This window comes from Oncorhynchus mykiss, chromosome 15, assembly GCF_013265735.2.
Source record: "Oncorhynchus mykiss isolate Arlee chromosome 15, USDA_OmykA_1.1, whole genome shotgun sequence".
NCBI lineage: Eukaryota > Metazoa > Chordata > Actinopteri > Salmoniformes > Salmonidae > Oncorhynchus > Oncorhynchus mykiss.
This window is the reverse complement of record NC_048579.1, coordinates 61426281-61440325: the sequence shown is the minus strand read 5'-3', so window position 1 is coordinate 61440325 and position 14045 is coordinate 61426281. Positions and strand designations below refer to the sequence as shown.

At 41.9% G+C, this 14045-nt stretch overlaps 1 protein-coding gene across 4 annotated transcripts in view; it reads left to right on the top strand.

The window, feature by feature from the left end:
• Positions 1 to 13615, top strand: part of LOC100653449 (anoctamin-4) — a 39277-nt gene extending 25662 nt beyond the window's left edge. For 3 of the 4 annotated variants that reach the window (XM_021563938.2, XM_021563939.2, XM_021563940.2), the window contains 14 exons: positions 1615 to 1697; positions 2928 to 3068; positions 3352 to 3516; positions 6245 to 6281; positions 6475 to 6586; positions 6693 to 6750; positions 7269 to 7366; positions 7467 to 7609; positions 11221 to 11373; positions 11690 to 11837; positions 11982 to 12101; positions 12200 to 12308; positions 12410 to 12613; positions 12959 to 13615. In XM_021563938.2, the coding sequence (XP_021419613.2) occupies positions 1615 to 1697; positions 2928 to 3068; positions 3352 to 3516; positions 6245 to 6281; positions 6475 to 6586; positions 6693 to 6750; positions 7269 to 7366; positions 7467 to 7609; positions 11221 to 11373; positions 11690 to 11837; positions 11982 to 12101; positions 12200 to 12308; positions 12410 to 12601 (1559 nt within the window). In that variant the 3' untranslated portion in view covers positions 12602 to 12613; positions 12959 to 13615. Of the gene's footprint in view, positions 1 to 1614; positions 1698 to 2927; positions 3069 to 3351; positions 3517 to 6244; positions 6282 to 6474; positions 6587 to 6692; positions 6751 to 7268; positions 7367 to 7466; positions 7677 to 11220; positions 11374 to 11689; positions 11838 to 11981; positions 12102 to 12199; positions 12309 to 12409; positions 12616 to 12958 lie in introns of those variants that run through there. The other variant, XR_002468710.2, reaches the window with a different exon arrangement.
• The last annotated feature ends 430 nt before the right edge of the window (positions 13616 to 14045 follow it).

Here is a 14045-nt window from a genome sequence, read left to right as displayed (position 1 = left end):
GCCTGTGTACCAAATTTGACCCGCGGGTGGATTTATTTGGCCCGCAAAGTTCTGAGCAAAACAATGTTGGGGGCGATTTTGTTGGACAGAAAAGACTGTAAAAAAAAGTTAATCAGCTATAAGTTTTTTTACATTTAAGGAATCTGTTCCCAAGTATTCCCACGCATTATAGAGAGACACGACTTGATCATATACTAATGCAAGCAAGGTTTTAAATTATTATGTTTTAGTCAAACATCTGTTTGGACTGTCTTTTTGCAGTCTACAATTTATTTCTAATTATGTTCTGATCCCCTGACGAACCACTAAAGAAAAAAATTGGCCCAAGGCTGAATCTAGTTGAGGAATCCTGCAATACAGTATCGTTGGACTGCCAGTAAATAAGTATACAACTCAACCTACCTGGGTTTGTCTGGAGAGCAGGGGATCTTGCTGCAGGGCCTTGCTGTTGTCCAACACTGACTATTTCTTGGCATTCACCTACAGTAGAATACCCATTGAAATCACTTCATTAACATTCCTCTGAAGTGTGCTCCCCTGAAGTGTGCTCCCCTGCTGCTATCTCTGCAGAAACATGCCTTTCCACCAAAAGAGCCCGCTAGTCACTGGCCGGCCTCATGGAACTGTCTGGAACTACTAAAACGTGCCTTTCCATTCAGAGCTACTAGTTAAACTGATCTTAGTCCAGCCTCTGCTCTGATTGTCAAGTGACACACTGGTAAACAGATTTGGATGGGTTACCCATTGCCAAGGACTTTGTTCAGGAGAACCTACCCTCTCTCTCCAGTGCTTTAAAGGCAGCAGAGGCTTGTTGGTGAAATGACCTATTGCACAGTGTCTGTCCTAAATAGCTAAAATAGTGAATTATTTTAGACAACTGTAACAGTATGAATCCTGGCACCCAACAACTGTGCTGCAAAATAATTGTATTATCTGTGTAGTGAATACTCAGGGAGAAAAAGGTGTAGATTTACTCGGAGTGCGGTAGGTGTTTATTTCACCTTTGCAGAAGGCAGGAATCATGGTCACACACAGGTAAAGGCAAACAGGCAAGTAAATCAAAACTAGGACTGAAGGCTATAACTAGTTCTCACAAACGACCTAGGGAAAGGCTTCGTAGAGTCAAAACAAACAATACCTCACAAAGCCACAAACAGAATGAACTGAACTAAATAAGGAGCTGATGAGACCAGGTGAGTAACTAACACAGGTGAAATCAATGAACAAAAATGAAAGACAGGGCTACGTTCAAGAACCCAAAGAAACAGGGCTACGTTCAAGAACACAACAAAACAGAACACAAGGTTGACTAAGAAAATAAATACAGAACCTTACAATCTGAATGTGGAGAACTACATGAAGTGATAATTGAATCATTTTGAGTCATGCAAAACAACCTTCCTTCAACTAAGAAAGCGATGGTTGAATTTAAATGGTTCCTGTTTTTGGCAGCAATGCAAGAGATGGTTGAATTTCAATTATTCTGTTTGTAACACATTGCCAACATTGTTTTATAGCTTGAACACAAGTGTACATATTTGTCCCACATTCAATATGACACATACTCACCAAGCCATAACAACCCTCAAACACTAACCTGGTTGTGTATTTTAGCAACCGTGTTTCTCGAGTTCTGGAAGAGGCGGCGAGCGGTCCTTGCATATGACTGGGACCTAATTGACTGGGAGGAAGAGGAGGTAAATATACTTTCATTATGATCAGCATCATCAAATTAGAAATAATCTCCCAGGCATAACATGTGTTTGTGTTGCAAGAAGATCTTTTCAGATAAAAAAAAAATAACATTTCTTAAAAGATTTTAACAATCATGCCATGAAGGTCCTAGGGACATTCCACTTTGCCATATTACAAAAGGAAGCATTGCCTTGAGATTCCCATTCGGGTTATGATTCCCATTCGGGTTATGATTCCCATTCGGGTTATGATTCCCATTCGGTTTATGATTCCCATTCGGTTTATGATTCCCATTCGGGTTACGATTCCCATTCGGTTTATGATTCCCATTAGGTTTACGATTCCCATTCGGGTTACGATTCCCATTCGGTTTATGATTCCCATTCGGGTTATGATTCCCATTCGGTTTTGTGATATGCCATGTCTAAATCTTCTCTATGCTATCGCATATCTGCACGATCAATCAACAACGCTCACGTTGGGGACAGACAGCCCGTCTCAGTATGGAGCACAGAACTTTGTATTTTTGTATTTATTTTTAATGTTGAGGTACGTTGAAATCATATTTTTTTTATAAACACCCCCTTTCTAAAATGTGGGCTTTAATTGATTAACAATAATATATACATTCTGCCCACTTATTTTCCTTCCAAATGTGTTTGCCAGTTTTGCACATATCTAAATCTTACCCAAGCGAGGAGATACGCTAATACACATGTCGCACAACATTACGGGAAATATTATGAAAGGTGTATACATAGGTGTAAGTAAGTCTACTAATTCATGTAAAATAGGCCTTACTACATAAAAAAATTATCAAATTCACTTGCCTATAATTGTAGCTTTGTAGGCCGCATGACCTGCACCAGCATAACAGCTTCTCTCCCAGCTTCATGGTTTGAGCAATGTCCATATAAAACAGTGACACAGTCCACACTCCAAAAATGAAACACTTTAGAACGACACTTCCAGTTTTGGCATGAAATACCGGGTTACCCGGGAGAAAAGTGGTTTTATTCTTGGGATGGAACATTTGTAAAATACCAGGAATATATTCAACCTTGGTTATGGACACCGTGCTGTGTTCTTGAAATACCCACAGTTATGTGTTCTACAGCTGTTTCAAGAAAGCCAAGGAGATGTGTCATGATCACGTTCCTAGAACATTTTGCAGACGTTTGCAGAACATTCTGGGAGCGTTTGTGGCTCAGCCAGCTTTCTGTGTGCTGCAGGAGGAAATCCGTCCCCAGTTTGAGGCCAAATATTCAAAAAAGGAGAGGATGAACCCCATATCTGGAAAGCCTGAGCCGTACCAGGCCTTTACAGACAAGTACAGCCGACTCATCGTCTCAGCTTCTGGAATCTTCTTTATGGTAAGTCCCTGGAGTAGGTATAGTGAATATTTCATAATAAATTAATTTGAGTAGGGACAGATTCATTAAAATGGTTTGCATGTTGCCTCATGATTGCTGCTTGTCAAACCAGTTTCCCACTGGTTTTTGTTTGAATTTATTCAAATCTTCAGTAAGTGGCCCATGCAGGAATCAAACCCATAACTGTGATATTGCAAGAAAGCCAACTCAAGCCAGTGAGCTATCAATCAGATTTGCCTTGTTGCTATCAGTGTGTCTGACCAGAATGTTTTATTGACCACAGATCCTGGTGGTGATCGCTGCCGTCTTCGGCATCGTGATTTACCGCGTGATCACAGTCAGCACTTTTGCCGCCTTCGGCTGGGCTCTCATCAGGAATAACTCTCAGGTGGCCACCACCGGCACAGCCGTGTGCATCAACTTCTGCATCATCATGCTCCTCAATGTGGTAAGGGCTTTGTTTAGAAATGCATTTAGGATTATGAGATAAAAAAAGTGGCATATATAGGGTTGAAGTCGGAAGTTTACATACACCTTAGCCAAATACATTTAAACTCAAAAATTCATGACATTTAATCCTAGTAAAAACTTCCCTGTCTTAGGTCAGTTAGGATCACCACTTTATTTTAAGAGTGTGAAATGTCAGAATAATAGTAGAGAGTGATTTATTTCAGCTTTTATTTCTTTCATCACATTCCCAGTGGATCATAAGTTTACATACACTCAATTAGTATTTGGTAGCATTGCCTTTAAATTGATTAACTTGGGTCAAACGGTAGCCTTCCACAAGCATCCCACAATAAGTTGGGGGAATTTTGGCCCATTCCTCTTGACAGAGCTGGTTTAACTGAGTCAGGTTTGTAGGCCTCCTTGCTCGCACACTCTTTTTCAGTTCTGCCCACAAATTTTCTATGGGATTGAGGTCAGGGCTTTGTGATGGCCACTCCAATACCTTGACTTTGTTGTCCTTAAGCCATTTTGCCACAACTTTGGAAATATGCTTGGGGTCATTGTCCATTTGGAAGACCCATTTGCAACCAAGCTTTAACTTCCTGACTGATGTCTTAAGAAGTTGCTTCAATATATCCACATAATTTTCCTCCCTCGTGATAACATCTATTTTGTGAAGTGCACCAGTCCCTCCTGCAGCAATGCACCCCCACAATGATGTTGCCACCCCCGTGCTTCACGGTTGGGATGGTTTTCTTCGGCTTGCAAGCCTCCCCCTTTTTCCTCCAAACATAAGACTGGTCATTATGGCCAAACAGTTCCATTTTTGTTTCATCAGACCAGAGGACATTTCTCCAAAAAGTATGATCTTTGTCCCCATGTGCAGTTTCAAACCGTAGTCTGGCTTTTTATGGCGGTTTTGGAGCAGGGGCTTCTTCCTTGCTGAGAGGCCTTTCAGGTTATGTTGATATAGGACTCGTTTTACTGTGGATATAGATACTTTTGTACCTGTTCCCTCCAGCATCTTCTGTTGTTCTGGGATTGATTTGCACTTTTCGCACCAAAGTACGTTCATCTCTAGGAGACAGAACACGTCTCCTTCCTGAGCGGTATGACGGCTGCGTGGTCCCATGGTGTTTATACTTGCGTACTATTGTTTGTACAGATGAACGTGGTACCTTTGGAAATTGCTCCCAAGGATGAACCAGACTTGTGGAGGTCTACAATTTTTTTCCTGAGGTCTTGGCTGATTTCTTTTGATTTTCCCATGATGTCAAGAGGCACTGAGTGTGAAGGTAGGCCTTGAAAGACATCCCCAGGTACACCTCCAATTGACTCAAATGATGTAAATTAGCCTATCAGAAGCTTTAAAGCCATGGCATAATTTTTGGGAATTTTCCAAGCTGTTTAAAGACACAGTCAACTTAGTGTATGTAAACTTCTGACCCACTGGATTTGTGATACAGTGAATTATAAGTCAAATAATCTGTCTGTAAACAATTGTTGGAAAAATGACATGTGTCATGCACAAAGTAGATGTCCTAACAGACTTGCCAAAACTATAGTTTGTTAACAAGAAATGTGTGGAGTGGGTGAAAAACAAGTTTAAATGACTCCAACCTTAGTGTATGTAAACTTCCGACTTCAAATGTATAAATATACACACACACTGAGTGTACACAACATTAGAAACACCTGCTCCACCCAAAGGACATCCAGCCACCAGCAGGCCAGCGGTTAAAACGGGTCATTGATGAAAGGGGACAAAGAATTGTGCAGAGCAACAGACGGGCTACAGTTAGTCAACTGGCAGTCCAGTACAACATTGGTGCCCAAAAACCCATAAAAGAATGCACTCATCGTACCTTGACACGAATAGGGTATGGCAGCCGACAACCTTACAGAGTTCCACTTCTTTCATTAAAAACAAGAATCTGTGGTTGCAGTGGGCTAAGCAACGAAGACACTGTAGAATTGGAAAAGCATTGCCTGGTCTGATGAATCCTGGTTCCTGCTGTTTCACACTGATGTGTGGTGGTGTGATGGTGTGGGGTGTGTTTTCATGGCACACATTAGGCCCCTTGATAGAAGTGGAGCAACATTTGAATGCCAAAGGATATCTGAACATCATTGACCAATCAGGTGCATCCCTTCATGGCAGCAGTGTATCTGTCTGTGAATAGATTTTTAACAGCAGGATAATGCCCCATGACACAAGGCTAGGATTGTCCAGAAATGGTTCCACGAACATGAATGAATTCAGCTTACTGCAGTGGCCTGCCCAGTCACCAGATCTCAATCCAATTGAGCATATGTGGGATGAGATGGAACAAGCTATTTGGAGTAGAGATCCACTACCAACAATTCATGGGGGAATCATTGGAGTCAACATGAGCCAGCATTCCTGTGGAATGCTTTCGACACCTTGTCCATGACCCAATGAATTGAGGCTGTTCTGAGGGCATAGGGGGGTGCAACTCAATATTAGGAAGGTGTTCTTAATGTTTTGTACACTCAATGTATATTAATGTCTTATCAGTTGTGAAACCCTAATGTCATGTGGCGCTTTTTGATATAGTTAAATACAGTTGCGCTCAAAATGTTGATAAAAATGAATCCTAACGCCCTTCAATGCCATGGCGTATCGCGTTTTAGGTACAACAGCATGAGAATCAAGAGAATCATGGAAAACAAACCCTATTAACTGGTAACCTTGTTTTTTTCAGTTATATGAAAAAGTTGCCCTTCTGCTCACCAATTTAGGTAAGCTACAACTGTCCTCATGCTGTAACATGCCATCCTCAGAGGTGATTACAGTCAATATAATGCAGGGGCTGTCGTTTTATACACATCCTCTCTCTTTCTGTCGCCCTCTCTTTATTCTTCTTTCTCTCTTATTCTCTATTTTCTCTCTCTTTCTGTTTCTCTGTCTCTCCCTCTGGCTCTGTATCCACAGAGCAGCCGAGGACTGAGTCCGAGTGGGAGAACAGCTTCACCCTGAAGATGTTCCTGTTTCAGTTTGTCAATCTCAACAGCTCTACCTTCTACATAGCTTTTTTTCTGGGCAGGTGAGGAAACGTCTCTACTTCATGGTTTAAATCATAATTCCCGGCTATATCTCACACTATATTTCATAGAGATTAGTTAGTAAAATGATGTGACCACCTTTGTCAGGTTCACTGGCCGGCCAGGAGCCTATATCCGCCTCATTAACCGCTGGAAATTGGAAGAGGTGAGTGAACTTTCATGAGGCTTTTCAAATGTGTTGAACGTGGAACATTTCTAGTGAAAAGTACTCTCGTGGACAGATGCACGTAACATAAATGGATGTAGCATCTGTCGACCGACTGTGGGATGCCACAACGAATTAGGAACTTTGTTCCAGTACGTAGATTTCTCATCGCTGATCACATCACAATTTCGCAGGTGCAAATCTAGGAAGTGGAGGGGACATTTTGTCCCGTAGACTTGCCAGAAACTGTCTGAGAGTTTCAGTTTAGAGGGGTGGAGACTTCAGTAGTCTCTTTAGTATATTTCCTAACACGTCTCCACCCAGAACTGAATTGAGTCTATGCAGCAAATACCCAACATTTTAGTTCTGGGTGTCCCAGATTAAGTGGAACGTAGCTTGGAACACTGTATTCTCACTCTAACCTCTGTGTTATGAACCAGAAAACTAGGGTTACTGGATAGTTAGTTGAGGAGTTATGATTGAATAAAGTGTCGGTGCTGTTTCCCCTTTCTGTGTAGTGCCATCCCAGTGGTTGTTTGATAGATCTCTGCATGCAGATGGGTATCATCATGGTGCTCAAGCAGACCTGGAACAACTTCATGGAGCTGGGCTACCCGTGAGTATGGCCTGGCTTAGCCAATTAGACGCAACTAGTGCCTAGTGTGTCATCTCCACCAGTCACCCCCCGTGACTCTTTATAATTGGTTGTTTGTCAGGCTGATCCAGAACTGGTGGACACGGCGAAGGCTGAGGCAGGAGCACGGCCCCAACGCCAAGGCCAGCTTCCCGCAGTGGGAGAGGGACTACAACCTGCAGCCCATGAATGCCTACGGACTGTTTGACGAATACTTGGAGATGAGTATGTGCCCTTTGACCCTGAGGCCACGTTTAAAGCAACTGTCCAATGGAAATCTCACTTTTAAAACGTAATATTATGTTAACTCATACCCTAATAATGTTGTTGATTCATCCTATACTTGTATTTGTGGCCAAAGCATACATTGAGAAAATGAGAAAAAAAAAACACCTCAAATAGACTGTTTAGAAAATGCTTGCTATTTCCACATAGAGGATGATGTCATCCTCCTGAGAAGGAGGAGCTGGCGAATCAGTGGTTTACTCATATAAAACTTTTTTTTTTACCAGTGTACACCCACACCTTTCTGTTGTTGGGCTACACCGTTCCAATACGGAAAGGCTGCTTTTTAACTTAATTTTCATTTTCTGGAAGGAAAAATATTTTCTCATATTGTAATTAATTATAAGTTATATTCCATAGAAATCTGGAACACTGGACAGTTACTTTAAACCGCAAATAATTTCTATCTCACTATCAATCAATTGACCAATCAGAAGAAACCAGTGTGGCCCGAGCCATATAGACCTGTGTGAGACCTGAGTGAGCAACCAAGTAAGCCACTGCTCTGCATTGAGAGCACTGAGAATCATTGCCGACATTACCTTGTACACAGTTAATACATAAATGCAGAAAACATAGCTCTCATAGCTCCTCTGTGTAAGATGGGTGTAAAAATGTGTTGGTGTTGTCATCGATAGATCCCCTTTCTGTTTGTCCCATTCCCATCAGTGGTGCTTACACTGTTCTGTTTGTTATGTTCACACGCTCAATTGTAGACACTTTGGAATGATTTGGACATGAAATACTAAACATGCCAATATTGGGGATATTGAGTTACATTGGTTTTTGGACAAAAATACTACAATGTTAGCATTTGGAAATTGTGGCCACTGGCCAGGTATATAAAACCAAAGGATGGATTGATGTCTAACCTTTTCTCCAGACTTCTTACAGCGTAAGGAATACAATGTGTAAATTGGCTGAACCATTTCCTTAAACAATTTGGGTAACACTTTACATGGGGTTCGTATTACTGTGTAATTATTCCTGTGAGTACAGTGTAATTATTCCTGTGAGTACAGTGTAATTGTTCCTGTGAGTACAGTGTAATTGTTCCTGTGAGTACAGTGTAATTGTTCCTGTGAGCACAGTGTAATTATTCCTGTGAGTACAGTGTAATTATTCCTGTGAGTACAGTGTAATTATTCCTGTGAGTACAGTGTAATTGTTCCTGTGAGCACAGTGTAATTGTTCCTGTGAGTACAGTGTAATTGTTCCTGTGAGTACAGTGTAGTTATTCCTGTGAGTACAGTGTAGTTATTCCTGTGAGTACAGTGTAATTATTCCTGTGCGTACAGTGTAATTATTCCTGTGAGTACAGTGTAATTATTCCTGTGAGTACAGTGTTAGTGTTACAAGTATTTGAATTACTGATTGTTACACTCCAACTTACAGCAGCACAACTAACCCTAGCAGCACCTAGACGTAACCATTAGTTACGCTAACAGTAAGTACAGTGTAGCAATGACTAATTACAATTATTTTTGCACTGCTTACAAAAGTAATTAAACAGTAATAAGAGTAGTGTAATGTAAATTGTTAATAAGTTGAGAGAACCTATTGGTCAGATGTGGGACACCAACTCCGTTGTCATTTTTCCCTGATTGCCTGATTGCTTGCAGTGAACATGAAAGGTACTGTAGAAAAAAATGTTGTTTACTAGTTAGGTCATGAATGCATGTGCCAAATATGTTTATTGCGCTCCTTGCCATCATATTCTGCTTTGCCAGGCAAACTGCACATGGAGAGGAGAGAGGCCATGAATATTAGCTAAGGATCTAATTACTTCTATAGAAAACCGATTTCCACTGGGCAAAACAGTGTCCTATGAGGGGCTGTGGGTGGTTCTGCAGTGGGCAAAGGGATGGTGTTAGTGGCAACTTTTTCTCCAGGCTGCCAAGACAATAACACACCTGACAACAGTCTATTGATGACTATAGATCACCTCAGAGGGTGTTGATTAACCTAGATAGTTTCTGGGTGGTGGAAATGACCTTTCTGTCTGAGAGATTCCAGACTGAAATACAGCCTACTTGAATAAGTGGCCAGTTCATAGATTAAACGTCACAGGACCCACATAAGGCTGAAAACACCTGTCATAAGAATACAGAATTTCTAACAATATATACCAGTATTACAAATGACTCGAGAATGTAATTTACCAAGTAAAGACTGGTGTAAGAATGAGTGGTTATAACTGAAGTATAATGCTATGCAATTCTCCATGTGAAATATCCATATCAATCTGTAAGCTCTTCACCTTTACAGGAATGACATCCTCTAAAACGGCATGCAGCCTCTGCCAACTTCACTAACTAGGAGAGATCATTATTGAAACGTCAATTTCAATATTTCACTATTTTATAATCCTCTAATACAGTCTAATATTTAAGAACTGTTGAATAAAAACCGGAACTTGTTTAGACAGTAAGGACTCTAACCTGCTGTTGTTACATTCCAGAATAAGTTGATCTACATGACTGATTTATCCTCTTTGCCCCCCTGGGGAGCTGGAGGTCGAAGGTCAACCATAAACTAGCATTCGTACTGTGTTTGCTCATGTAAACCATTATATACATGCCATGTACTGTATATATCATGTTTACATTTATTTACCAGCAATGTTAATCATTAATGTCTACATAGATTTTCCACATGCATATTGAAGGAAAAGTCTGCCCCAAAACTATCTTTTGGTATTTGTTTAATTAGTCCATTGTTGACATAGTCCCAAAATGTTTTGCTTGTCAGCACTCAAGTTTTCAAGATACGTAACTTTCAAAATACAGAAATCATCCCCGTATGATGCATTTTGCATTAAATGATGCTGCGTTTTGCATCATACGGGGATGATTTCTGTGTTTTGAAAGTTACATATCTTGAAAACTTGAGTCCTGACAAGCAAAACCGTTTGGAACTATGTCAACAATGGACTAATTTAACAAATACCAAAAGATAGTTTTTGGGGTGGAGTTGTCCTTTAAGTATGATTATGTGAGGTACATAAAGCAGACACATGCCATGTATTAATCACACAATGGTTCGTTGAAGCATTTCTCCTACATGTGTTTGGTGTAGACAGATTTATGTGTGACAATGTCAGATGACCGTGACATTTATGACAGTGACAGATCAGTGCAACGCTTAGGCTAGGATTCCGTGGTTTCACACAGCATGCAGCTATGTCCACATGCATGTGTCACTGTTTATTTGAACCCATCATGCTGCATAGCTCCATTATGTGGTGTCTCTGTAGGCTTTTTGAATGCTCATTTGTAATTACGCTCGATGTACTACCATCTGTGACTTCCTTGGCGAGGCTCTTCACGAAGCACAAAATCTAATGGCTAACTTTGCCCTGTGCAATGCCCACACGCACTGACATACAGTAACAATTGTGACATTGAATGGTATAACCTCAAATCATATTGGCCTTTCTGAGTGAATATGGCTTTGGGGTGGCCATCTGTATAAAATGTAATGGGGTTTTTGAATGGGGTTTTGAATAGGACTACTGTTGACGCTTTACTCCCTGTGTCTGTGTGTTTCAGTCTTACAGTTTGGCTTCACCACCATATTTGTGGCAGCTTTCCCCCTGGCCCCGCTCCTGGCCCTCCTCAACAACATCATCGAGATCCGCCTGGACGCCTACAAGTTTGTCACCCAGTGGCGGAGACCCCTGCCCTCTCAAGCCAAAGACATAGGTTAGGCTCAACTTCTGGTCTGACAATCACCAGGGCCATTTTCAAAGGAACGCAAAACATGCCAAATAGACGTAATTGTTCTACGCCAACAACCAACACCGTGCCTCAATTATTTTCACTCAATGGAACCCTATTTCATTAGTTTCAGCACAGACAGACGATTTTAGCCGACCAGTCTGTTATGCTTTATACTTTTGGAATCATTCTCAAACCCCTTTATAAGTATTCTTTGAAGAAGTCCTGACAGGCTGCTTGCTGGTGAACTGTAATAAATAATTTGCATCGGAGCAAGAACATCATTTTATTTTCTCTCCAGGGATCTGGTACGGCATCCTGGAGGGCATCGGTATCTTGTCCGTCATCACCAACGCCTTTGTCATCGCCGTCACCTCCGACTTCATCCCACGCCTTGTCTACGCATACAAGTACGGCCCGTGTGCCGGGCAGGGCCGGGCCGGGGAGAGGTGAGCGAGCCTGACCACAGTGACCACACAGGCAAAGTATCTACTTTTGACATTATTATGGCTAGTAATAGAGGGCAGCGGCATTGTCCTGCATCACAATGTCAAAGCACTGACATTTCATTATTTCCTGTTTATTGTTTCCAGGTGCATGATGGGATATGTAAACGCCAGTCTATCGATGTTCAGAGTGTCTGATTTTGAGAACACTTCGGTGCCCAGGACAGATGGATCGGATATGTTTGGAGAAGCAGTGAAGTACTGCAGGTAGGTTTGGTGACCAAAGAGAGTCTTGGTATGGTTGTGCTTGTTTGAACACAAAAGTTATAGCCTTTGACCTTTCGACCCTGTGTTTGACCCCCCAGGTACCGTGACTACAGAGAGTCCCCGGACTCGCCCGGTGAACCATACTCCTACACGCTACAGTTCTGGCATGTCCTGGCCGCACGGCTGGCCTTCATCATAGTCTTCGAGGTTAGTTTGTACAATTCATTCCATTCAACAAAACCGTAACACAATATTCAGCCGAGATGTTTCTGTAATTACTGTACTATTGGTGTTGTGTTCTTTTGTAGCACATGGTTTTCACCATCAAGAACCTGATCGCCTACCTGATCCCAGACCTGCCCAAGGACCTGCGTGACCGCATGCGGAGGGAGAAGTACCTGATCCAGGAGATGATGTACGAGGCCGAGCTAGAGAGACTGCAGAAGGAGAAGAACGAGAAGAAGAAGAATTACAGGGCCCATCATAACGCATTGCCCTGAATGCACAAGCAGGTGATAAATAACTACACTGCACTGAAGGGACCAGCACGGAATACAGACAGACAATCTATAACAGTTTGTTGGCTGCAGAGTGTGGCGCATAGGAATTACATTTATACTGTATATAGGAAGGATAACTCGCCTGCATGACCAATGTGTTGCACCACTCATCTGGGTGAAGCACAGCTGTCATTTTATGCTCAACACACATCAGCTATCGAAGTAAGATTTGCCAATTGAACCAAGGGACCAGGTTGGGCAAGGAAGTGAAATAAGTAATGTCCCTTTTGTTCCTGTTGTCTAGAGGTTCCACTACTGTTGTGATTATCTACTGACACTCTCTCTATGACTCCACAGGTCATACTGGGGTCCATTTTTGCTCGGTGGTGTTGTGAGTGGGAATGACAGAGAATTGGCTGCATGCACGCCAGGGACTGTCCTGCCTGTCTGCGTCTCCCACTGGACCAGGTGAGCGCCCCCAAGAGGACCGTCAGCATGCTCCTCGCCATGGTGTTCAAACGTACTGTACGTCATTCTGAATCCGAGAGGCCAGTGGGTGAGGGGGAAAAAAGAGGACATACATTGGAACATTTTACAATGGGTTTACTACTTTTTTTCCAGATTGCTCCTTCTACTTTGGACTCACAACTATACATTTCTTCAAAACCTGAATGTAGATTTCAAAGAAACACAAAAACAATCTTTTGCAGTTCTATTGTCACAACTTAAAAAAATATTCTGTCATCCGTGCGGTTGAATGACAAACCCTGTTTACAATCCTAGCCTTTTTATTTTGAGGACAAAACTCATGAGAAATCATGATCAATTGCTTTCACAAGGTTGTGAACCTTCAGCCATGTTCTCTGCTTACATTGTGTGCTGCAATAAGATGTTATTTTGAAACGATGTTCCATCAGATCTGTGTTAGTGGACACAGACTGCTCAAACATCCAATGCCTTCCTTTACAATGGATACTAACAACAAGACTAATAAAAATTCATATTTATTACAAACCGGTTTTGTAATTGTCCCATGTGCACTTTGATGTCATTTTAAAACCATCTCAACATGTTTCCATCTGACAGAATGTGCCACTACGAGAATCTCCATGGCGGTTAGCACATCCTTAGCGGGTAGGTCAGGTTGTCAGAGCACAGTATGCATCACTAACACTGATGTCTCCTCCAGCTCGTTTAGAGGCTGCCCACCAAGTAACTGTAGCTACTGTCTGCCTCTAGTGTCTAGTGTGGTAACACCTGATTCCCCTCTACAGTTCCCTACTTGGCCACCAAGGGGTGCCAATACACCTATCTTCTGATGCAGCCACAGGCCTCAAAACAATGAGAGAGAGAGAGCGAGAGAGAGAGAGAGAGAGGGGGGAATAGGTGTACAGTTAGTTCTCAAAATTTTTTGTCAGGTGTCCAAAGATAAACACAGTCATGT